The sequence below is a fragment of the Tenrec ecaudatus genome, chromosome 4 (genome assembly GCF_050624435.1).
Source record: "Tenrec ecaudatus isolate mTenEca1 chromosome 4, mTenEca1.hap1, whole genome shotgun sequence".
Lineage (NCBI taxonomy): Eukaryota > Metazoa > Chordata > Mammalia > Afrosoricida > Tenrecidae > Tenrec > Tenrec ecaudatus.
Genome location: NC_134533.1, coordinates 75695371 through 75721706, shown reverse-complemented (window position 1 = coordinate 75721706; position 26336 = coordinate 75695371). Strand labels below are relative to the sequence as shown.

The following is a 26336-nucleotide window of genomic DNA, read 5'->3' as shown; positions in this document are numbered from 1 at the left end:
TCATGCTGGAGCAATTGAGTCCACAATAGACTGACAAGTTTACCCAGGAAGAGCCCCCAACACCTGGCACAAAGCACCACGCTTCTTAACTGTGGCTGGAAAATGTCACCTCTCAGCAGAGTTTGGTCCTGGTTTTCTCAAACTCCCCGGAAGCTCTGAGTGGAACTCGTGTCTTTGGTTAATAAACAATGAGGAAATGAATGTGTGTGTGTTTAATACGTGCAGCCTGGAATACAAAACCTTTCCTAAGCTGGGACCAGGGGGAAAGAATCGTGAATGAGGTTCTTCCTGGGGCGGTTTCATTCCAATTTAGAAACCCTCGGTGGGCGCTGGCCGTGGGCTCTGTGCTGAAGCGCGTCTCTCTGTTCCTCACAACTTTATAAAAGGGATTGACGCGGGTGCCCACTTTACTGATGCAGGACGCGGGGCTTAGAGAGCTGGAGTCCTGTTCCCGAGGGCATAGAGCTTATCAGAGGCTAGGTTTTGATTCATATCCTGGGCCACTGGCCTCCAAGGCTTCCCTCAAAATGCACCGCACCCTAAGAATATACGGAAATCAAAGCCAGCAGGGCAAGCATGGTACCAGAACCCAAAAAAGGTTCGACAAGAACACGGCCTAAAGCACTGATGGTAAGTGGTGGCAGAGAGCCCCCCCCCCCCCCCCGATGCTTTTGAGATGAATCTTAGCCTGACGCTTTCAGTAAGGAAACTAAAACCCATGGACAGAAGCCACCCAGCGGTCATTCTTTGTCCCCTGCTGCCGCCAGTCCTCTTATTGAATGTGTAGGATGAACCAGCCGGATGGCCTATACAGCACTTCTTATAAAAGGAGCTGTCCAGTGTTTGGGTTTGGGAGCTGACTGAAAAGCCATGGGCCCTGCGGAATCCGGCCGGGCTGGGTGCCTGGGACGTGAGTGGACAAAGCACCTGTTTTGTGTGTTTGTTGCAGCAGCTCTCTGCACCTCCTCCTGCTTAGCGCCCAGACCGATCCTAGGACGACATGTCTGGGTTCCATTGCGTCTCCAATGGTTCGGTCTCTTTGAGAAGCTGCATGGATCGTGTTATAAACCCTTATCAACAAGGGCAGGGGAAAGCCAACCGCTAGCGCTGTGCTGCTGAGCGGACCCATTGTCTTGTACCGTAAACTTTTATATGTCTGTGCTTATGTTCCCTTTCCTGTGGACGATGTACTGCGCATGTGAAAGCCAGGCCCAGAGAAGACCGCAGCTGCCTGTGCTCAGTGCCCTTGTCCCAGGCCAGCCCCTTCTGGAGAGCTGGGAGTTTATTTCTAGAACTATTATAAAGAGCTCGGAACCACAGAACACTCAACACTTAGAACCTCGGCATGGCATCAGGATTCCGACTTAGGACTCACAGAATGGTAGGGTCCCGGAGTCTAGAATGCCCTCATCTGAGACAATTAGAACTCAAGGATCGTAGTAGGGCTGATCACTGGAATCCGCAAATATTTATTTGTGGGGCCTACTACGTGCCAGGCCCTAGCTTAGATTCTGAGGAGACAGACATGAACAAGATGGCTACATCTTGCGTTTAAGGAGCTGGCAGAGAATGCCTGAAATGAACAACCTTAGAGTGCAAGGTTCTTAGGAAAGTAGAACATTCATGTATTGAAATCCCATCATTTTCTACAGGGGGTGGGGAAGGAGGGAGGGCTCTGGACCATTTGCTCTGGCTTTCTACCGTTTATGAGGCCCAGAGCCTGTTCCAGGCCTGTCAGACCCAAATTGCATTAACAAGGACATTATTTCAGTTTGCTGACATCACAGAATGGTCAGCGTACAGGGGCTCAGCCATCACCCAATGCCGGCTGCTCCTTTCACCCGGGAGCCGGCTGCCTTTAATTGGGGAGGAGCAGCTGTTTTCTAGCTCGCAGGCTCCGTCAGTCAGGGGTGCAGCGCAGACTGGACGCAGAGGCAGCCTGCGGGTCTAATAGCAAGGGCTGCGTGGGGGCATCTTCGGGGATAGGCTCACAGGCACTGTAGCCGGTGGGTTACAGGCCCACCCTTCCAGTTAGCAGCCCCGCACTGAACCATTACGTCCACAGGGCTCCATCAGACAGGCGTGTACCCCGATTTTCAGACCACGGGCGAAGTAGGCGTGCCGCCCCCTGCGTTGCTGAAGCCCCAAAGCTTCAGAGAGAGTTTGTAGGAACTTTCTCGGCCGAGAGGAGAGGCATCAGACCCGCCCCCAGACCACGTGTGCAGTACATCGCCCCGCGTAAGCCCCCCTCCCCCGTTGACGAGTGTTTTATTTTGCTCCTGTCCTCCTCCCCGTGTGCCTCGAAATCAATTTTCATTATTTTTTTCTGTCTGTGTTTGTCTTTGTGGTCCGCAGGTGCTCCCTTGCATTGTTCATCCGCTTCATCAACCCCTATTGAGCAGTCCCCCTCCCCGCCCCCCTCCCCTCCGGCCAATGAGAGCCAGAGGCGGTTGCTAGGCAACGGTGTGGCCCAGCCAACCCCGGACTCAGACTCTGAGGAAGAGTTTGTCCCTAATTCATTCTTAGTTAAAAGTGGCTCCGCCAGCCTGGGGGTCGCGGCGAACGGTAAGTCCTGCTCTCTTCCTAACTTTCGTGGGGGCCGGGGGTGGGGGTGGGTTCTGATTTTTCCGTTTCGTTGGCAATGCTGATTGATCTGCCTGCTTGGGCCGCTTGCAGCGGGAGGAGGGGCCTGGTGCATGGTGGGCTCCCGGGGGTTGGGGCGCTGGGGCAGCTCCGCTCCTGCTGGGCTGCACCGCTGGGGCGGGCAAGGGTGTGGGTATGTGCTGCCTAGGGGGCGAGCCCCCGGCCGCATTCCCATGGCAGACAGATACACAAAGAAAGACAAGCTACAGGTAGAGACGGAGACAAAGATACAGAGGTGTGCATCCGAGAAAAACATAACTGACAGAGTTGAACATGAATAAATAGCACCTACTGCGTGCCAGGGGGCTGTGCCGGGTGCTATCAGTTGCTGCTGCCTTTGGCTCCTCTGAACCTTGCCTGAAGACAGGTATTAAAGCGACCCTGTTAACGCTGAGGAACGAGCGCAGCTTTGCAAGTTCGCGAGTTTTGCGTTGCCCAGCGCCAGCGGGCTGCCCTGACGCCCCTCTCCCCCGGGGGGGGGGCAGCTGAGGAAGACCCTGGGGGTACACGTGATTCTGCCCAGGTAGCGTTCAAGTCCTACCCTAGCTCTCATGATGGCAGAGCTCCACAGAGCACAGGAGTCAGCGGACCCTGGCTTAACCCTGAGCAGGTGCTGTGTCACCTAGTGCAAGATGCTGGCCCGCTTCTTTGTAGGGGTGCGCTGGGGTCGGGATTTAGCCTCCAGGAGGGGCAATGGTGAGCATGAGGTGGATTCCCTAGTTCTAGGGAAAGAGGAAATGCTGCTGTTTTCCTGCAGGGAGCGCTGCAGGTTGGTGTTGATTTGCCAAGTGTTCCCTCAGTGCCTCTGTGGTGCTGAATCCCAGACGAGGCTCTGGAGAAGGAGATAGACTCACAGAGGTACAAGCCTGGGTTTGTGGACTCTGGAGGCACACTGCTAACTGGGAGGCCCCTGGTTCAAAGCCACCAATCATTCCACAGGAGAAAGAAGAGGCCATCTGCTTCTGTGAAGATTTATAACCTTAGACACCCATAGGACAGTTCTGCCCTATCTGAAAGGGTCACTGTAGGTTGGCTTGGTTGGGTTTGGACGGTCTATGAAAATAAGGCCACATGATAAAGGCACCTGGGCTCTTCAAGGTCGAGGCAGGTCCTCCGTCACTGCCCTCTCCCCTCCCACACACAGTGAGGGATAACCGGGGCTGCCGGCTACCAGGCTGCTGCTCTCCAAACTTGTTCTCTCTCCAAAAATCAGAGAGGAGATCTTTAGCTTGGATGGCATTCCCTTCGAAAAGGCTATAGGCCCTGCATTATCTGGGGTGGGGGGGATCCCAAAACATACCATCATCCTGAGGCTGGCACCCTCTTTTGGGTGGCTCCCCATAACTGCTTCTCTGCACCTTAGCTGCCCTGTTCCCATGCAAGGACCCCAGCGGCATAATGAGTTACATGTTGGGCTGCTAACCACAGGTCTGTAATCCAAAACCCAGCAGCCACGCCATGGAAGCGAGATGAGGCTTTCTGCGCCTGTGAAGATTAATAGGCTTGGAAACCCACAGGGGCCATTCTGTTCCGCCCTACAGGGTCTCTGTGAGTCAGAATCAACTTGATAGCAGTGAGTTTGGTTTGGGTTGGTTCCCATGCAGAAACAGAAAACCTGGCCAGAGAGGGAGAAGGCCTGGGCTCTAGGACTCACTGGCTCTTACTGTCCCTCTCCACACGTCGGTTTTCCCATCTTGCCAATGATGGAGCAGCTTCTGAAAAACAAACAAAGCAAACTCACTACCATCGAGTCGATTCTGATTTAGGGTGACCCTCTGGGACGGGGGAGAATGGCCCCTGTGCCTCTCTGAGACCATCACTTGTTCCTGGAGGAGAAAGCTCTGCCATTATCCTGCAGAGCACCTGAGTTTCCTGGGGTGCTGAGAGTTTCTTAAGCTTTACTGGAGGGGCGGGGAGAGCTTTGTAAAAACACAAGCACACACACACACTCACACGCAGAGAAACTTCAAAATGTGTGTGGGAATTTTCCGGTATATTTTAATTCCATTTTTCCATAAACTTTTTGAGGTGCCCCCATACATTTTTCCCCCTTGTTCATTTCTGCCTAAATAAGCTTGGCAGATAAATGAAGGGGCAAGAGATTAAAGTTCTTAATCTCTCCCTTTCTAATTAACCACTCACTTTATTATTATTATGTTTATTTTTTAATTCAGCTGCAAATTAATTGCAGTATTGATGTGCTGAGAAGATGAGAGAACACTGGCCTGGAGCCATCTGGCCAGTTGGGTCCCTCTCTGTATCTGATTCCCAGGGGGCCTGGGGATACATTAGTTTCTTCCCTTGGGCCTTGCTCTGAGTGTGTCACTTTAAACATTGGTGGTCGCTGTGACTCCGGCCTAATGGGAGAGCCTGGGTCCTTACTCCACTGCCATGTTGGGAGTCTGAGAGGTCACGAGCGAGCGCAAGGCAGCGAGCCCGATGTGTGACATCCACACTGGGACCCTGCCTTCCCGTCCCTGAAGTCCCAAAAGGAGGTATCCCGGAATTCCAGGGACCCCCAAGCTCTGCCACACCATGGGCCAGTGAGTGCTTGCAGAGTTTAGGTTGATTTTTTTTTACCTCATTAAAGATGTGGCAAATGATCTTTTTGTGTAAGATGAACTTTATTGTTTTGGCCAACTCTAAAAGTAACCGTGCTTGCTGCCGTCGAAGCCCCCACGAGGCCCCTTTGAACGTGTATGCAGTGATGACTGCAGGCCAGTTCTGAGGCATCAAAGACTGAGAAGCGCATCGGAGAGAAAGGTTGACGATGAAGCCCCTGTCATCTTCTTCCCAGAGAGAACCACTTCCGACACTCTGGCACTGGCCTCAGATGTGTCTGTATGTAGGAAATGCTCACTCCGTGAATGAGCGGATGAATTCCTGAGCAAGCAACACCGACTACGTAAGGGCCGCAGTGTCACAGAGAGAGAGCGAGCTTTGTGCAATTGGATCCCAGATGTATGACCCTGGGCAAGTCCCACCTAGCTCGATGATCTGCAGTAACCTCCACCTGTGAAACAGGGCAAACCTGGAAGAAGGGGGAGGGGCGGAGTTTAAAAATGGCCCTGGTGCTGAGCTTCCGGCTTCTTTCTTCCCTAGCCCCTACCCCTTATTCCTTTTCACCAATTGAGGGCTTGAGAGGTCACCCTAAATAGATGCATTGCATTAGTTCCTTGAAAGACCTGCTTCCCTGGAGATGTAATCAATAGTGCCCCTTCAATGACAAAGGTGACCACTCTGATTTCTAGATACCATAACCCCTAATCAATCAATCAATCAATACATAAATACATAAAAGCCTGTTGCAGTTGGTGGTAGAGACTCACAGTGACCCTATAGAACTGAGTAGAACTGCTCCATAGAGCTTCCAAGGCCATAATCTCAAGGATGCAGGCAACTATATTCTTCCCCTATGGAGTGACTAGTGGGTTTGAACCATCAACCCCCTGAGTAGCAGCTGAGCACTTAACCACTGCACCACCAGGACTCCTTCTCTGGCTCCTCAAGGAAGTTGCTGCCAGTGGTGGGTGTTCAGAACCCTCATTCCCAGGAGCTGGGCTGTGCTCTTTTGCCACCCTCCAGAGGCCCTCCGCCTACAGCTGTGTCATCTCCAGCTCCTGGCTGAGCTCCCAGGTCTGGGAAGCCCTGCTAAAATCCCCATGTAAAGTGCAGAGATTGTGCCTGGGGTATTGCTCATGGTCCCCGTGGAAAAGAAAACGAGAGAAGTTGCTCTTTCTGTTACCAAAATGCTAATCCTCCCCCAAAGATAATCATCCAGGAATCGTTGATATATTTAAAGAAAGATTTCAATAAAGTAGCAACTAGTCACAGTTGAAAGGCTAAGGAAATGGCTAGGATTAAGGAGGCGCTTATCTACCCCACAGAAACTTTTCAGATAAAATACGGAATGTTTTGTGAATTGCTGAAGTCAAACTTCGACTCTTAAACTCGCTGCCATCAAGTCAATTCCAGCCCATAGGGACCACGAACAAGATGACTGAGCAGAGCCACCCTTGTGGGTTTCTGAGACTGTTGTTCCTTACAGAAGCCATCAGCCTCGTCTTTCTCCCTCAGAGAGGCTAGAGGATTTGAACGGCTGGCCTTGTAGTTGGCAGCCCCTTGAGTAACCCACTCCACCACCAGGGTTCCTTTTTCAGTCGTAGGAGTCCATAGTTAAGGGGTCAGAGGTGGCTGTCAGTGATCAGAAGTACGGGTGGCAGAGGGAGTAGGTGAGAGAACGTCTATCCAATAAGTACCGCCTGTGGTGTGGCTTTTCCTTATATACAGTATCGTGTTTGAGTTCCAGTTTATCTCCATTTCTGGAAACCGTTCTGGAAATGAAGCCCGGTGAGGGCAAGGACTTGGCCCGTTGCTCACAAAAAGCAAGTTCAGGACTCGAACTCAAACCACGGTTTTCTTCTTCTTTCACTTTTTGTTGCCTACTGTCCACGGTCTTGTTTCTAATATCAAACCCTGCTATTTTTGTGTATCCTTAGTAGGCGCTTCGGAAAGCTCAGAGGAACGCCACCCAGAGCAAATCCAGTTCTGTTTGGAAATGGATAGTGTTGATAGTTGAACAAAATGAATGAGAGTCTTGGCTCTGCCTCACTGCCACGGAGGTGGTTCCGACTCATATCGACCCTACAGGACAGGGTAGACCTGCCCCTGGGGGTTCCCAAGAGTGTCATTCTTTTAGTGAGTTGAAAGCCTCCTATTCTCCCACAAAGCAGCTGGTGGTTTCAAACTGCACACCTTGCAGTCAGCAGCCCGACTCAGACCCACTCTGCCACCCAGACTCCTAGTCTCTAGCTAGCATGAGCTTGTTTTAAAAGTTAAAATGGCAAATGAAGAAGCGATTTTAAGTGAATTTGGGGTACTGAATGCCTTCTGAAGCACTTTATAAAGCCTCCTTGAGTCTTCATCCACGACCCTGTAATGAAGACATTATTTTTAACCTTGCTGACGCCATTGGAGGCTCAGAGAGGTTAAGGCACCAAACCCAACAAGCCCCGTGCCATCAAGTCAGTTCTGACTCCCAGCAATCCTGTAGAGCAGCGGTTCTCAATCTGTGGGGTTCTCAACCCCCTTTGGGGGTTGCCTGATTCATAATAGTAGCAAAATCACAGTGATGAAATAGCAATGAAAATAATGTTATGGTTGGAGGTCGCCCCAACATGAGGAACTATATGAAAGGGTCACGGCTTGGGGACGGTTGAGAACCACGACTGTAGAGGGTTTCTGAGGCTGTGCATCTCTATGGGAACAGACAGCCTCCTTTTTCTCCCTCGGAGCAGCTGGTGGATTTGAACCCCTGAGGTTAGCAGTCCTGTGCTGACCCAGCAGCACCACCAGAGCTCGACATCCCTAAATCACACAGGAGCCAGTGCCCCAGGTTGTGAGGACTTGTGCAGAGTTCCACCACAGATGACAGCCATTAAACAAGTCTGGCCGCTGGGCTGGCCCACAGCTATTCTCTGTCCATGGCCCTAGGCCCTTCCTGTCCCAGGCTGGCTGCTGGGTGCATACTGGTCAGTATCACTGTTGCTTGGCAGTTTCATTGACTCTTTCTCGGGTCTTATGCAGCTGGGACTATTTTGTTTAGACTTCCAATCCAGCGGAGGAGTGTTTATTTTTCTTTCTAAATGGGAAACACTGCTAAGTGTGTGAGTCCCTTCCAAAAATGTTTTCTTAAAGCAAAACAAAACACAGCAAAAAAAAAAAAAAACAACTTTATTTAGAACCTATCTATATCCCAGGCATGGGTGGGGGGGGTCAGGAGGTGGGGGCGGGGACTTTTAAGTCCGTTTGTGAAAGCAAGAGGCAAACTGCATCTGTTCCCTTCTGTGGCAAGGGTGTTTCCAGTGAGATTTTTGTCTCTTTTCACTGTGACTAGGAGCCCTGGTGACATAGTGTTTCACACATGGGGCTGCCAACTGCAGAGTCAGCAGTTTGAAACTACCAGCTGCTGATTGGGAGACAGACAAAGCATTCGACTCCCGTGGAGTTCCAATCTCAGAAACTCAGGGGCAGTTCTCCTCGGTGCTGGAGGCTCCCTGTGCGTCAGAATCGACTCAATAGCAGTGAGTTGGCTTGTGTTGGGTTGTTTCCCCCGCTCGGAATTTCATCGTTCCATGCTGCTGCGGATACTTGAGTGCGCAGGTATTAGGTCCCCAGGTAAAGGACTTGGGGGTTATGTGAAATTTCCCAACAATTTTATTCACCCCTCACATGTGTGAAATTTCCCAACAATTTTATTCACCCCTCACAACCCTCTTGGGTCAAAGAATAGTGAGTTCTGATTATACAGCTTTGTTGACTGGTGGAGTTGCCAGCCTTTGGTGGTAAGGCATCAGTTGTTCCTTTCGTGAGTTCTGATTATACAGCTTTGTTGACTGGTGGAGTCGCCAGCGTTTGGTGGTAAGGCATCAGTTGTTCCTTTCCTCACCCGCTCGTGGTGGCATTTGGCATATTTGTGGGGAAGGGCATATCTAAGAAAAATCCTATAAAATAAGTTCATTTATGGCGTCAAAATGACTTACATGAACTCCTTGGGATTGGAATGCTTGTGAATTCCATATTCCAGATAAGAGCTCTAGACACACAGGATCCAGGACAAATAAACCGCTCAGGGACAGTAATGGGAGTAGCAATACCATGAGGGTAGGGGGGAGGTCGGGGAGAAAAAGGGGGAACCGAATGAAATGATCGATATATAACACCCCTACACACACGCCAAGGGGGATGAACAACAGAAACGTGGGTGAAGGGAGACAGTGAATGGTGTGCGATATGAAAATAGTCATAATATATAATGTGTCCAGGGGTCGCGAGGGTGGGGTAGTGGGGGAGGGAGGGAATAAAAGAGGAGCTGATACCAAGGGCTCCAGTAGAAAGAAAAGGTTTTGAAAATGATGATGGCAGCAAACATATATACAAATGTGTTTGATACAACGGATGCATGGATTGTTATAAGCGCTGTAAGAGCCCCAATGCAATGATTTATTTGTTGTTGTTGTTTTTTAAAGAAAGAAAGGTAATAGAATGCTTTGCAGGAAATCCATCCCAAGGCTCCCAAAGAGTGCTGGGATGGCATACCGTCGTCAATTGCATCATCGTTTTTGCAGGGGAACTTGGGGATGTTGGCACGAAGCAGGATGAAAATGACCCTGAGCCTCGTGTCCGCCCAGGTCGAGTCTTACCCCCAAATGAGTTCTTTTGGGGGTGGGAGTGGAGGTTGTTGAAATATACACAGCAAAGCAGACTCGATCCAACCGTCTCCACCTGTGCAGTTCAGGGGCTGCCAAGCCATTCCTCCCCTCCCTTTGAGCTGTTCCTGCACCATTAACATTCACCCACTGCCCACTAGGGCCACCAAACGGGGTATCCTGATAGGTGCCCCACCCTTCCCCTTTTCAGTGGAGGCCCCAAGGCTCAGGTGGCATTTGCCCTTGGTTGTAGCGGAAGTCCCTTGATAAGTAGAAGGCTTGATGCAGATGTAAGTCATCACCTGGGAAGCTCTACAGCAAAGGAGAGGAACTTCCGGCCCGAGGGCCGTGTTAGGCCTGCGAACTCATTACCACCAGCTAACGTCACACGCCTCCCCGGAGAGAAGCGGGTCCAGCCATCACATCAGGGGTGAGTTCCTTCACTGTTTGATCGGGATGACCCTCGAACGATGCTATAAACACCCAATGGCTCTTGGTTCCCTATCCCTGCTCTACAGAAATGCGTGTGCTCATCTTGCCACCCTGATTGCCTGGAAAGGGCAAACCCCTCTGCTTCCGGACTGAGCCCAGGCGCCCAAGGCAAGTCGCTCCTTGGTCTGCTGGTCACAGGTTTAGGGGGTTGGGAAGAGAAAAGATGAGTCAACTGAGTCCTTTCTCTGACAGCCCTTCAGAGATGCAAACCCTCTTTCTTCGATGCTCCTGTCTTCTACACTGACGTTCCCCTTAACTGTCTGGGGAGCCCCGTTCCTCCGAGGACCGGTTTCCACATTCATCTCTAAGCTCCTTGAGTAGGCCTTGCCCACCGCTCTATCTTCAGGGCTGAACATAGATAAACCTGGCATTTCTGAGTGTTAAAGTGAAAATGCAGGAAAAAAGTCTCCCTCTCCCGTCTCCCCATCCCACGGCCTTCGGACACAGCGCCATGCAGGCGGTAACTGGAGACACTCAGAGATGAGGCCATCCCTTGGTTGCGCACGTGGTAGCGGTCGGTTAGTTTCATATTGAAAGGATGGCCCCAGAATCCCGTGCCCTTTCCACAACACCAGGGCAACTCCCTACCTAGGCCAGCCCTCACCTACAGCCTCCCACTAGGGGCAGCCAATTGTGCCGCCTTAATTGGGGGCAGTGGGGGCAGCCACCCAGGGGTCACTTCTTGTACAGTTTACAAAGCCCTCCTTTCCTACGTTACCCCAGGCAAACTCCGGTGACTCTAATTTAATTGCCACATTGGCTTTCTAGGAGGTAAGGCTTCTTCCTGACCTTGCAAAATAAACAGGTCACGCTTTGAATTAATGTAACTGAAGGTTCTGGGAGAACCAGGGGCCTCTAATTAGTTACTCACATGACACAATTGTAGTCTCTTTGCAGCTCCTTTTCTACTAATTTTCCCCAAATACCACTATATTAGAAGGTACAAAAATAACATTTTTGGTGAATGTCTTGATTGGGTCTAGGAATTCCCAGCTCCCCGCCGCCACCCCCACGACCCCCAAGGAAGGCGTGTTGACCTACTGTACCCTTCTTGTGACATCTGGAAACTAAACCTGCCTTGGGTCCCCATCTAAATGCCTAGTGGTCCACTCCACGGGGCCCCTCACGGACACCAGACCACATCTTAAAGCATCTCCTGACACTCCCAGAGCCCAGACTGTGGAAGAGGCGCCTGGAAGGAGGCCAAGAAGAGTTTGGGAGATTAGTTTAACTAACATTTGCGTGGCCTCCCATTCCCCAAACGCATCCGCATCCATCATCCCATCTGATCCAGAGTGCAGACCCGGGACGTTGCCTGTGGAGGGAGTGAGCCTTTGGGCACACTTGAGCAAAATGACACTGAGAACAGAAAACTGCTTAGCCTAGAGCACCCCCCTGGGCTGTTTGTTTTGGAATCACTCGCCGTTGATCAGCCCAGCCTTTCAGGCCCATTGCCATCGCGGTAAATGCAGCTTTCACCCACCCAGAGACGCTGCCTGAGCTAGGGAGGCCCGAGGTGGCCTGTGATCCCAGCTCCGCTCCAGCCTACCGCGGGACCTGGTGAGAGCCTCCTCTTTGCATCCCTGCTTTCAGCTAGGAGCAGCTCTGAAATCTGGGTTCGGTCCACATTCCCCAAGCTCTATCATGCGGGTGCCAGTCACAGCCAAAACCATAGCAGTGGACCGACCTACACTCTTACGTCCATTAAACTGCCCCCCCCTTTCAATGTAACTTTTTCTTTCTTATGTGCATTAATTTATTTTCAAAGGAAATTGCAAGTTGTGGTCGTAATTCACCGGCCAGATGGCAAATGTTATCACTTGCCATAAATAGAAAGGCACCGCAAACACAAAGACAGGGAAAGCAGGTGAGCACAATCTGGCGAGATAATGCCTGTCTGAGCGCGCCGGGAGCAGCGGTTTGCTTCTCTTTGTTCTCTAGGGGCATTGCCAAGGATCTAGTGCCAAACTGGGACCACCCCCTCCTTCCTCCAGACCATCAGGAGTTGAGAGGGCACGGGAGCTCTCCTGCACCCGATCTAGGTCATTTAATGTTGGCTTGCCATTGTACACTGCATAAACCCTCGCCCATGGGGCGCACCGCTTTGTCTTCTGCTCTGGGGGCTCTTAAGATGATAGCCTGCAGCCAGCGCAGCTTGAGAGTCCCTCGCTGCACGTAGAGCCTGCCTGCCTTCCCTTTCCTAAGGAAGTTTCTTCTGAGTCATCTGTTCCAGCCCTCTGCCTCCTAGCCTCCCATCCCCTGCCCCTGTCAACAGATCTGGGATGGGTGTCAGAGCTCAGCTGGAGCCCCGATTGCCGGTTAAAGACAGGCTCCGGGTTAGGATGCCGTTTTCTCTGCCCCTCCCCCTCAGAGCCATTTGTTATGTTGGTGTGCGAGATGAAACAGCTATACAACTGTTCCTTCCTTTAGATGGCACGAAAGGACCAAGGCCAGAAGAAACTCAGAAAGAGCATAACATGGAGCCACAACAGGTTCAGAGACCCACAGGGCTGTGCCATGCTGTGTGGCCGTGTCCCAGCTGCTGAACTTCTCTGGGCCTCAGCGGCCTCTCTGCCAGCAGACCTCACAGAATGGCTACAGAAAGGCTCCTAACACGGTGGCCGCTACTTAAGAGGTTCTCGGTAGTTGTTCATTTTCCTCCTCCCTTTCCAGAACCTAAACATTTGGGTCCAGCAATCCCCAGAGGAAGGCAGACTCCCACCCCACCCCTCCGGGCTTCACTGCTCTGGCTCAGGCAGTCCTGAGCTTTCATCTAACCCTCCTTGGGGTGGTTTCTAGAGACTCGGGCGTGGTGGGGGGCTTGTTGTGAACCCAAGGCAGCAGCTAAGCAAACAGAACGTGGGGTCTTGGAAACAGAGCCCCTGGGGAGTCCTTGCAAGAGCCCCTGCCCTGTGCCTTCATTGCCCATGGTTCCAGGAATGAGTGTTGGTGTTGGATACCAGATGAAGCACCGAGATGCCTTTTCCTTCTGGTCAGTTCCCCTTCCCACCCCCTCACTCCCCACCCACCCCAGAGTTGAAAGGAGAGGAAAGTGGCTGGTAATTCATTTAGGCCCCACTCCCTCTCCCCTGAACAGATCGTATTTCTATAAATAATGCCGGGAAGCTAGTGCACCTGCGCACAGTAATAATACATGTGTGTGCACTTCCAGAGCCCTCTCCATGGTGGACGCTCTCGGGTCATACACACCTGATGTGCACCCAGGTCCCCTCCCCACTAGTGGGACCTCCGAGCTCACCTCATCCTGCTACCCGTCTCGAGGGTGGGTTGGCAGACAGCTGGGACAAGGTCAGGCACAGGGACCACAGCAAGTGCTCAGGGCCCTCTACTCCCTATTGTTTGGCACAGAATTAAGAACATTGTTAGTTAACGAAGAGGTTATCCGACCAAAAGTGACATGGGGTTGACCCGTCTGCTGCCATCCTGTGTGTATGAGCAAAACCAGAAGTGAATCTGTGCCCAGTTAACAAAATCCTGCCACTTTGTCAACATGTCTTGGATCTTTTCTTCCCAAACGGTAGCAGCAGCTCCCTGCTTAGCCTCCCTGACGCCCCTCTTGAATTCCTCCTCCCACCTCCATGGTTGCAGGGCAGTATCTCCAAAGCCCAGATCCGAATTGTGGAATGCATGGTCAAACCCAGTCCCATAGAGTCGATTCTGCCATATGGTCGCCCCATAGGGTGTCATTAAAAACAAACAAGCTTGCTGCCATCAAGTTGACTCGGCAGCCCTATAGGACAGAGTGGAACTGCCTCTGTGCGTCTCCGAGACTTCACATCTGTATAGGAGCAGAAAGCCTCATCTTTCTACCACAGAACAGCTGGTGTTTTCAGATTGGGATTAGCAGCAGTCCCACGACTAACTCATTATGCCATCACCCAAACACTACACTCTGCCATCAAGTGGACAGGGTAGAACTAGCGATCTTCCAAAGCTCCTTATAAGAGTAGACTGCCTTGCTTCCTCCCTCTGAGTGGTGGCTTTGAACTGCTGACCTTGCAGTTGGCAGCCCACTGCATAACCACTATACCACCAGGCCCCCTTAGGTGCCCGTTAGTGACCCTCTACTTGCTCTTCACCACTGACAGGGACAGGTTCTAACTTCTTAGCATGGGTACTCAGGGCCCTGCCTCCTCCCTCCTGCTGCTTACTTGGATGTCCCAGTAGCACATTATAGAGAGCCCTGGTGGAGTCGTGGTTATGTGTTGGGCTGCAAACAGCAAGGTCAGCAGTTCAAAACCATGAGCCAGCTCTGAGGAAGAGAGTTGAATCTTGGGAAACTCAGAGGCAGTTCTACCGTGCCATATAGAATTGCTAGGAGTCGGCATCGACTGGATGGCAGTAAATTTTTTTTTAGAAGACTAACCCAGCTTATAAGGGAGACAGAAGCACTCCCGGTGCCCAGGACAGGGGTCGACTGTGGTGCACGTTGGGCATTGTTGGGAGCAAGAGCTGCTGCACAGTAACACCGCGTCGATACAGACTGAGAATGGGGGTTCTGATTTGGAGTGATAAGGGGGAAGAAAGCTCATTTGCCCTTCAGATCCAATTTGGTTCCACAGACTCGATTGAGGACCTACTGTGTGCCAGGACTAGGGAGACTAGAAAGCAGGTGGTTCACCTGTGGTTGCTGGGGAGACATAAACCTACAGTTGGCATCTGCGGCTACCATGGCTATGTAGTTCTGAGATAGAGAAGTGTGTAGCCTTCCACGTTCTTAATATTTTAGCCATTCCTGGCCTCTTTCTTTTCCATATAAGCTTGAAGGAGAATGTTGGTGGGCTTTGGGTCAGCACTGCATTACATAGCTATAGATCACTTTGAGTCATACTGATATTTTCACAATGTTAAGTCTTCCGATCTGTGAGCATAGTATGATTTTTGCTTTCCATTTATGTAGGTTCTGTGGTCCTTGTAGTAGGACTCCGTGGTTTTCCTTGTATATGCATTTTACGTCCAGTTACATTGATTCCTAAATATTTTATCCTTTGTGGGCCTATTGTAAATCATATTTTCTGGATTTCCTTGTTGGAGTTCTTCTTGTTAGTGTCAAGGAAACCAGCTGATTTTTGTATGTTGATTTTGTAGTCTGCCACTTACCTGTACCCTTCCAGTTCTTTCTAATTCCAGTACCTCTCTTGTAGAATCTCTGTGGAGTTCGCCATATTGGACCATGGCATGTGAAAGTAGGGATAGTTTTTACTTCTTTCTTAGCAATGTGGGTGTCATTTACTCCCTTTCTTGCCTGTAGTTCTGATGAGGGCTTCCAGTACAGTGTCGGGTAAGACTGAGGATCTTGGGCACCCTTGTCTCAGTCTCATTCTCGGGGCATGCTTTCCATCTCTTTCCACTGAGACGAATGCTGACTGTTGGCTTTGTATATGCACCACTAACTATGTTGAGGAATTTCTATTCTATTGCTATTGAGAGTTCGATTTGTTTTTTATTTGAGAAAAAAAGGGGGTTGATTTTACCACATGGCTTTCTGCATTGACTGAGATCGCGTGATTCTTTTCTTTTGATTTGGGTAGTGCATGACGTAGATGCCCTGAAGTTTGAACCCTCTCACGTCACTGGGATGAATTCTACATGAAGGCGATGCATTCTTTATTTTCTCTAAAGCTATCTTCTGTTGACCAGAATTCTTTGGCGAATGTTTGCACCTATGGCCCCACCACTGACTGGGTACAAGCGTCAGCAGGAGACATTGCCTTTGAGTTTCAGTGTGTTTTCCTTGTGTGTAAAATGGGACTGATTGCCTCATAAGATTTTTGTTAAAATTGAGCATGCAAAGTACTTTATTACTGGGAAGTTTGGATAAATGGAAACATCCTTGATTGTTGTTTATTTTACTGAAATGAGTTTCAGAAAGATGTGGTAAGTTGGTCAGGTCTGCAGGTCGTAAGTAAGTAGCATTTTACATCACATCTATACAGCCTGCCCTCACCCCACCTGGCTGCCTTCTCTTACCTAAGAGCCATCACATGGACACCCATATTTCTCTGGGAGTCAGAAGGTTCAGGGGAACCTCCATGACCGATGAGAGCCTTCTCTCTGCCCCACCCCCTGCATTCAGGACTGGGCTGTCGCACAGGGCCATCCGTCCTGACCCTAGCCGAGTCCCCTGAGTGGAAACTGCTGAGTTGCACTCTGACTCTCGGTTCTTTTAAGATGCCCCCGTTAGGCCCCTTTGTGGGTGACAAGATGATGCATGAGGCCTGGCTAAGCAGCTTATTTGTCTGAGCGGGTGATGGCCTTTGTCCAGAGGTGGGTTAATGGTAAGAGGCAGTGGCCCTTTAAGGCCTGGACAATGGACCGGCTTCTCGGGTCACTGAATCACTGCACAGGAGGCCTCTGCCCCCTCCACTCCCTGCTACCCCTGCTCATGGAGCGATGGCTCCCCTCCCACCCAGAGGGAGTCCCGAGGATGGGCAGAAAGAATCAAAGCGCACCGAACGACAAAGGACTTCAGAGGAGGAAACCGAACCGAGCGAGAAGCCCAGGGTGGCCTCTGTCCCCAACAGCCCTTCTTCCTGAGGTCCTGTTTAGGTCCTACACCCCACTCTGCACCGTGCCTCCCAAGTTTTGCTCTTTCCCTCCTCAAACGCACCAGGCCCCTAGTGACCAATCTCATTTCCCCAAGGGCACCTTCCACTGCTGAAAATGAATGTGATTGAAGTGCAAACTTCCTAACCTGCGAGTCACGACCCAATAGAACCTGAGCCAGGTCCCTTGACCAATGGGGAATGCAGCCATGGGCAGGAGAGCGCCCTGAGCACCCCCTGTCCCTTTATTTCCAAGACCTCATTCTATGTGTAACTCATTGCTGCCCTGGGTTTGCTCGCCCACCCTAAACCTTTCCCTGTACCACCTTCTGAGACTCTCGTTTACCCCAACGCCCCACTGCAGCAAACCATATTATTTGGACTTCCCTCCCTGTCGTAACCAAAGCAGCTCCCTTTTATCAGTTTCCCAGGTTCGCCTTCAGAATAACTTAAAAGACCATGTCCGATATTGAAAGGTGTTTTGCAGTAGAGTACCAACTGATTTAAATCAGCAATTCCGAGGTTTGAGGGAGGAGTAGCAGAGCTGAGATGCGAAGTCAGGCGTGTGGATTCCCCGTCCCGACTGTCTGTATTATTCAACTATTCACTGTGCAGACAGAACCCGCACACCCACTGTGTGCCCCCCCCCCCCCCCCCCCGCGCTAGGCCGGAAGCCCTGGCATAAGTAGCAAAGCCATCCTGCCCTGGGGAAGGCTTTTGAACATGGGCGAGCGGTGCTCCTGAGAGAGCCACGGGCAGCATGAGGAGAGCACATGGACCCTGGTTTTCTGATGGCCACTGCGATCTTGCTAAGGGCAAGCCCCGTACCTAGAGGCTGGGAAGAGCAGAACACGATAGGAGGTAAGGGGATGTGGAACAGTTTAGGTAACTGATCCAGAGACATGCCTGTGTCCCCAAGTTACCCAGGTGTGTGTGTGAGGGGGGGTCCCTTTACACCTGAGGAATCACTCCTTTACCCAAGTGGCTCAAATTATCACTGTCATGAGCCATCGTGACGTGGTATCCCTGCTAGCATGAGCCCGTCACAAGTCTGACCCTAATGAGCGCTTCACCCGAGTCGCATCGTAAGAACAGGAGCACTGCAGCGGCTGTGGGTTAGGCTGGCTGCCAACCGCAAGGCCTGGGGTTCAAGGCCAACCAGCCTCCCCTGGAAAGATTTATAGCTACAGATCCCTGTGTGTGAGTTCTCTGTCCCTATGGGTCCGAATCAGTGCTATGACAGTAGGTTTGCTTTGGGGTTTGGAATCACGAGGAAGCCATCTGATGTAGCTAGAATGTGGAACATTCTACCAGACCACGGGAAAGGGCTGGGGGTGCAAGGGAATGTCTGGGCAGATGAGAAGCACCTCCAGACTGAAAGGGAGCCCAAGAGTGAAACAGCCAAAGGCCATGCTGGAAGCTCGATGGGGTCCTGAGTTTTTTTAAGGCTACCAAGACGACGTGGGGGATAGCGGGGCACATGGCCTACCTATTCATGAAGATGTCCTTATTCTGAAAAGTAAAGCTGTTGGAACTGGGGTAAGGTGGCAGCTTGTCAGAAAAGGACAGCTCCCGTATTTTACACTAAAGCAAGTAAGAGGACAGTGGTAAGTCTATTCCCCTACCCAGAGCAGGGGAGACGATACCAGGAAAGAGCAGACGGGCTGGTAGAATCCCGGCCCTCAGGGCACTCACCAGTCACAGTACATGCTGGCACGGTGTCTTGATGCTTGCGACTCTGTATCCCGGGGTGGAAGGCTGGGGCGAGGGCGCATCCACAGAAAGTGAGATAAGACATGACACTATATTAAGGATCCATGAGTTCTGGAGGAGAGTATGTGGGTGTTGCTATTCTTAAAACCTTCCTGAAGGGAGATTACACACAGGGTGGGGAGATATGGGCCATGGGCGAGATGTGGGTGCCGTTCGTGGAGAGCTCGCACACCCTGCGAGAGCCCCCCTTCCAGCCTTGGAGAATGGGCGGCTGGGCAGTCGGGCAGTTGTGATTGAGCAGGCCCTTCCTGGGCGTGGAGGGGCCTGGAGCAGTAATGAGAACCACATTGGCAGTAGTGTGTACGGCCCCACCCCAGAAATGCCCCTCTGAGTGAGCGGAGGCAGGACAACTGGAAGACATTATGTGCATTCATACTTGTTAAACTGCCTTGGCACCGGGAGTGATCCTCGTAACCCGAGCTTTACCACGGCACAGTTACAGTTAAAGTTGGGTCAGCCTTGCCCCCCCCGCCCCCCCCCCCCATTGGAGGTTAATGGCTGCCGCATAAAGCAATTGAGCATGAGCCAGAGCATGAAAAACTCCAGTGTAAAGGCAGCCTTCGTAAAGCTTGCTGGGGAGGCCGAGTTTGGAAATACAATTTCTTCTGGCTCCTTCTGTTTTCTCCAGTCCTTGACCAGGCCCCCCACAGCCCCTCCCCTGGAGCCCAGACCACAATCCAATCATACACAGAAGCTGCTGCTTTCTGTGGTGGAGTGGGTTCTCTCCCGTGGCTGGGAAATCCCGGTTTCTGAGCCTGAGCACCGAAACTGTGTGGGCCTGGGCATGTTGCTTCCCCTCTCTGGGTTTTGGCTCTCAGTTATGTATAGAAAATAACTTCTGTAAGCCCAGACTATATAGGTATGTCTTCCAACACAGAATAGCACTGCCTCCGTTAGAGATCAATGCTATAGAGCTCTATGGGAGCAGGAAGTCTCTTCTTTCTCCCGTGGAACCGCTGGGTGGTTTTGAACTGCTAACTTTATGGTTAGCCACCCAATACACCAGGTAGACCCTGCACCACCAGGGCTCGTCACACACAGAGTTAGAGCGCAGTAATTATTGCCTGGTTGATGCCACAATGTATTCTCTGAATAGACATCAGTGGAGAATAATAGATGATATCTTATTTTGATCATAAAAGTTTATCAAAAATATTCTTGTAATTTTTCACCCCAAAGGTAGCCAACACCGAGTTTGCAAACAGGGAAGAATTTACATAGCAATCACAAGAAAATAATTTAACTTTTTTTTTATAAAGAGTCTTTAATGGAAGAAAGATAGACCTTCAAGCCAGATAAGCCTAGGTTGAAACCCAGGTGTGTCCCTTACTGGCCTGGTGATCCCAGCAGGTCAGCAATCTGTTCTGAGCCTCCATCGCTTCATCCTGCGGCTAAAACATGATACCAACCTTGTTGGTTGAAAGGGGAGCCCTATTGACCTAGTGGAGCCTATACATGGGCTACTAATGACCAGTGAGCCGCTCAGAGCACTGAGGGAAGAGGGGCTTTCTGCTCCTCTCAGAATCACCCAGGCAGCCCTACTCCGTCCTGCAGGGTTGCTGTGGCTGGATGGCAGGGAGTTTGGTGTGGTGTCGGACAGGGGTTGAAACGAGGAATCGATACATTTTAAAGGAAGCTCTTAGCCTGGTCCCCAACTCCTATCCAACTCGAGACCATAGCGTCGGTCTAACTCCTGGCAAGCCCATAGATGTCGGCGTGGATCTGGGCTCCACGCGGTTTTCAGTGGCTAACTTTTCAGAAGGAGATTGCCAGGCTTTTCTTCCGGGTGTCTCTGGGCTGGATCCAAACCTCCACGCACACAAACTGTTACAGTCGCCCAGAGCAACAAGCAGTTGCTTCCTGTGCCGACTAGGAAGCCTCCCGCTACCCAGACCTGTCTCTCAAGTGTTGTTCTTGGGCAGCCAGCTGACCTCCCAGGTCCTGTCCTGAAGACCTTCAACAGGATGAGGAAAATGCACTGTGACTTTTCCCTTAGCTGTCCCTTCGCGTGGCCTTTGAGTGACTGTGGTTTGATGGGCTGGGAGGACCCTGGGGAAAGGAGGGAATGTATCATTTCAAAGCCAGGCGGTTCCTTCAGACAGGGCAGGCTGGCCTATGCCGAACCTTGGTAGCCAGGCATGTGGCACATGAGAAACAACCTTCATTAGCATGGTTTGGTTGGGTGGTTGGACAGGCAAACATGCTTGGGGATAAATGGGTCCTAATAGTTTCTCTCCTTCTTCTTTGCTTCCTGAGTCGGGGTGAAGGATCCCAAACGACTTTGGCAGAGGTTCACCATTGGCATTTAAAGCATGCCAGTGTGAGCCAGTTCATTCCCATCCTGGCCCTGCCTCATTAACCAGGTGATGCTGGAAAGTCACTCTGCCCTCTTGGTGCCCACTTCCCTTGCCTCTGAAGGAAGAACAAGACCACCTGCCTACAGGCCTCTGGAGCTTATCATACGGCTTTGGTGGGCAGGTGACGGAGTGAGCTTGCACCAAGGCAGGTGTAAGACAGCCCAGCCAGCGCCTGCTTTCCAGCCAGGCAGGGACAGCGTGTTAAACACACTAACCTTTGTGCAACAGGCATGTTCAAAAGTGTTATGTAAATACAGTCTATTGTTATGAAAATTCTTGGTAAATTAGACTCTTGTATACAGAGGCATTCGCAGTACAGGATAGGAGAGGGAAAACTAATATTTACCATCTGTTACCCTTAATTATAACACAACACACGGAAAACAAGAATCGCACTAGCGGACCAATAGGCAGCACCATGATAAGTGGAGAAACTGCTTTCATTTTTCTCTGTGTGTCATGATGTTGCTCTTCTTCTTTTATTGAGAGCTCTTATCACCATCCATACATCTATCCATTGTGTCAGACACATCTGTACATATGTCGTCATCATTTTCAAAACATGTTCTTTCTATTTCAGTCCTTGGTATCGGCTCCTTGTTTTTTTCCCCCTCTTTCTCCCACCCTCCCTCCCCATGTCTCCTTGATAAGTTATAAAACAATTTTTCAATGTCTTAGACCCACCGCTGTCTCCCTTCACTCACTTTTCTGCTGTCCATCCCCCTGGGAGGGAGGCTATATGTCTATTATTATGATTGGTTCCCCCTTACTCCTTCCTTTACCCTCCTGGTATCGCTGCTCCCCTTATTAGTTCTGAGGGGTTTATCTGTTCTGGATTCCCTGTATTTCAAGCTCTTATCTGTACCAGTATACAGTTCTGGTCTAGCCAGATTTGTAAGAGAGAATTGGGGTCATGATAGTGGGGTGGTGGGGTGTGCGGAAGCATTAAAGAACTAGAGGAAGGTTGTGTGTTTCGTCAGTGCTACACTGCACCTTGACTGGCTCGTTTCTTCCTGTGGCCGTTCTGACTGGGAGTGTCCAATTGACTACTGATGGGCTTTAGGTCTCCACTCTGCCCTCCCCCTCATTCCCATTGATATAGTTTTTTTCTGCTTTGTTTGGGGTCTTGAAAGTTTGCTACCTGATCCCATCGATTTCTCGTGATCACACAGACTGGTTTGCTTCTTTCATCTGGACTGTATTTCTCTCAGCTAGATGGCCGCTTATTTACCTTTAATCCTTTGAGACCCTAGGCATTATGTTTTTTGATAGCTGGGCACCAGCAGCTATCTTCACCACATTTGCTTATGCACCCATTTTGTCTTTAGCAATCGTGTCAGGGAAGGTGAACATCACAGAGTGTCATTTTAATAGAACAAAGTGTTCTTGCATTGAGAGAGTACTTGAGTGGAGGTCCAATGTCCATCAGCTGCCGTAATACTTTATAAATAAATATATGTTCATAGATCGATTCCCTATCATTATATATAAATGTATTTGCATATATACATGCCTGTGTTTAGACCTCTGTAAATGTCCTGTGCTCATTTTACTTGTGTGTGAGGCCGGGTTGACTAGAGAAACATATCCAGTGACACTCATCTATGTGCGAGAGCGAGCTTTCTATCAAGAAGCAATTGTGTATCCAAAAGATAGCCCAGCCCAACTCAAATCCATCAGTCCCTCCCAGACTCGCGCAGCCACATGCAATGGTGCAGAGGGCAGGAAGCGCTCAAGCTGGTGGGTGTAAAGCCATGTGGATCTGAGGCCGGTGGAAAACGTGGCCTGCAAACAGGGAGGTGAAGGCAGAGAGATCGGCCTCCGGAGAGCTAGCTATCTCCATCGCACCTCCAAGTGAGGTCATCAGGCTGCGACCTGATGGACAGGCTAACTCCACCCCTACACTGCTATATATCTTCAAGAGCATTCCTCGGGTTCTTTAATGCGTCCTCCCCCACCCCACCCCCACTATCATGACCCCAGGTCTACCTTCCCCATCAGGCTAGACCAGAGCATCTACACTGGTACAGATAAGAGCTCTTGACACATGGAATCCAGGACAGATAAAAGCCCCTCAGGAACAATAATGGGAGTAGCAATACCATGTGGGTCAGGGGAAGGTGGGGGGGGGAGGGGGAACTGATTTCAATGATCGACATATTAACTCCCCCCCCACCTCTTGGTGATTAACAACAGAAACATGGGTGAAGGGAGATAGCAGATGGCGTAAGACATGAAAATAACCATTTATAATTGATCAAGGGTTCATGAGAGTGGGAGGAAAATATGAGCTGATACCAAGGGCTCACATAGGAAATGTTTTGAAAAGGATGATGTCAACATATGTGCTTGACACAGTGGATGTATAGATTGTGATGAGAGCTGTATGGGCCCCCAGTAAAATGATGTATTCACATGACATGACATGATGTAATTACTGTAACTTGGATCCACATCAATGCCCCTGGAAACAGCAATCAGGAATCAAATGACGTATTGCATTGGGCAAATCTGCAGAAGCCCCTTTGTAAAGTATTGAAATGCAATGATGTCACCTTGAGGCTTAAAGTACTCTTCCCCAAAACGATGGTATTTTCCATAGCCTCATATACGAGCCAAAGCTGGGCAGTGAAGACAGAAGACAGAAGTAGCATTGGTGCCGTTGCCTTGGGTTGGTTAGGCATATCGCGTCTACCATGAACTTCCAGAAGAACAAATATGGGTTGGAAGAAGTACAGACAGAATACTCCTTAGAAGTGAGGATGGAGAGCGAGGTCAGCTTACACACGTTGCACACCTTCTCAGGAAAGACCCTTGAGAAGGGGGCTCCATGCTTGGAAAAAAGTCTCAGGTGAACAAAGAGGAAGACGATGCATAGGAAGGATGAGCCCTGTGCCTGGAACCATGGGCCCGAACAGCAACAATTATGAAGATGGAGCAGGACCAGGCAGTGCTTCGCCCCGTCCTCAGTCAGAACTGACCCGATGGCACCCACCGACACCAACCGCCTTAATTTATGCTGGCTTTAGACATCGAGACTTTTGACACATCTTTACATATTAGAGTATCATGCCTGCTTCAGGCATCTTCACTGAAGATCTAGTTAATTTCCCTTCTGATTAAAAAAGAAGTGGATTTCAAACTTGCCTTTCAAATACTCATTTCTGGACAGCTAAAGATGTCTGCCAGGCAGTTTGAGACTGAGCATTTGCTGAGCTCCGGTGGTGTGGTGGTGACGCGTGGGGCTGAGATCTGAAAGGGCAGCAGTTTGAAGCCAGCAGCTGCGCATAAGGAGAAAGACGTGATTTTCTACTCCCCTAACAGCTACCGTCTTGGAAACTCGGGGCCAGCTCTACCCTGCCCTACAAGGGTGCTGTGCATTGGCGTTGACTTGATAGCAGTGAGTTCTTGCTGCATCTGTATTTCTTCAGAGGAAGTTATATGTGACAAGGGGCAGATGAGGGTCGCAAGGGACAGGACTTGTTCCCTTCTCCTTTCCATTCTCCATCTCCCTTGAGATGAAGTCTGTAGCTCACGCTTCTCCCAGCCGCTCACCTCCACACCAAGGGGCTCTTCCCTTTACGGCCTTGCTTCTTTCAGGAATCAAAATCCTTCCTGGATTTTTAGCTTCAAAAGAGTCTATTTCAGGAGAGAAACTGCTCGGACATTGGGGTGTGAAATCATCCTGTCCCTTGGGGCCTCCTAGTTCACCATGGGGACAGCCATCTGCAGACGGGGGACAAGAGAGTGCTTGTTGCCTTGGAAGATGCGCATTTATTAAGGACCCTTGGCTGAGGGTGCCCCCTCTGGGACACCAGCAGTGGCAGGAGAGCTCTGAGCTGAGGAGAAAATGGCCTGTCCCCAAAGTTCCCACAGGACTTGGCCAGCTCCTGAGGAGAATCGTCGTGTTGGAAAATCTGGTCATAGCTCCCTGTGCCCTTTGAAAGCCCCTGAGCACTGTCCACTTGACAGAGTGTCTTAGGAGACAAGGGTGGAAGGGCACCGGATATGGAGTTGGCCCAAGTGGACTGCACATCCCACTGCCCCCAGTTTGCAGCCAAGTGCCTTTGTATGACTTATCTCCTCTCCACCTTAGAAAGACAGAAGAATTCTTAGCCCCAAGGAGGGGGAGGAGGCAGTCAGCAAGTCTGAATCAAGTCGAGTTTGAAGGAAGTAATTGGGGCCATGGAGCACAGAGTAGGCCCAGGGATGATTCAGAACTTGGCCCGCCTGGTCTTGGAGGACAGATATCCCCTTGCATTGCCCACGGGGCTCACACTTACAAATGCAGAGAGCCATTCGGAAAGGGGCGGTGGAGCGGAAGAGAGCTGGGCTGTCAGCTCCCGGTCACAGCAGCCCCACAGGGGACTCACCCCCCAGCTCTCTGGGTGCCGAGAGCCAGCGTCAGGGAGAATGACTGTAAGCCTTCAGAGGGCTGTCAGGAGCATCCAACAAGATCATCCTGCAGGAGGCACGAAGTACATGTTCCACGCACACAGTAGGTACTCAGAAGATGCGGAATCTTTAATCAGGTTTAACAAAAAAAAAAAAAAGACAGGCCCAAAATACACTGTGTTATGTCAGTGTCAGCTCCCTGCCCGTCTCGGGGACAGCTTTGTGAGGTGAGATTGAGTCAGGGCAGTCACAGGCTGCAGGGAGAACCTGCTCTGGGTTGTACAACGCTTTGCGGTGGCCTCACAGCCAAGCATTCTGTGCTCCCGGGGCCACCTTGCCCCACAACCTGCTTCTGGTGGGGTTCCAGCTGGCACCCTGCCAGGGCTTGCCTGCCTACCACCCAGCCCTGAGACCAGGCTGCTAAGTCACATGAGAACAGGTAGAGACCAAGACTCAGACAGAACAGTCTACCCCAAGTCTCCATTGGCAGCCCGGACTGGAGTGCTTTATGTAAAGTCTGGGCCTTCTCCCATAGGCCCACCTGCCAGTTCAACATACAGCACTTGGTGTGTCTCTTCCACTCCCATGGCCCCCGTCACCCCTCTTCCCTCTGTGACAGGAGCACCATTGCTGTGCAAATACAGTGCTAAGTGCTTTAGCATCTCTTGTCTCATGTAGTGATCAGAGAGCTCAAGCACCTTGCCTGAAGTCACTCGGCTCACCAATGGCATGCCCCGGTCTGTGTGATGCCAGAGCTCAAGGTCCCTGTACCCACTGTGCTGCTGCTGTGGGCTCCCCAGAGTCGCTCCCAGGCTCTGCTGTCTAGAGGGAACATGATGCCTACCAGGCACTTAAAGGGCCGAACAGGCGCTCTTTGACTTGACAGAGTGAGGCAATTTGTC

General features: G+C 50.8%; 1 protein-coding gene across 4 annotated transcripts in view; it reads left to right on the top strand.

Annotated features, from left to right (window-relative positions):
• Positions 1–26336, top strand: part of TENM4 (teneurin transmembrane protein 4) — a 913628-nt gene that overhangs the window by 584465 nt on the left and 302827 nt on the right. For 3 of the 4 annotated variants that reach the window (XM_075546358.1, XM_075546360.1, XM_075546359.1), the window contains one exon: positions 2356–2565. The exons of the other annotated variant lie outside the window; for it this stretch is intronic. In XM_075546358.1, coding sequence (XP_075402473.1) covers positions 2356–2565 — 210 coding nt within the window. The remainder of the gene's footprint in view (positions 1–2355; positions 2566–26336) is intronic. 4 annotated transcript variants of the gene reach the window in all.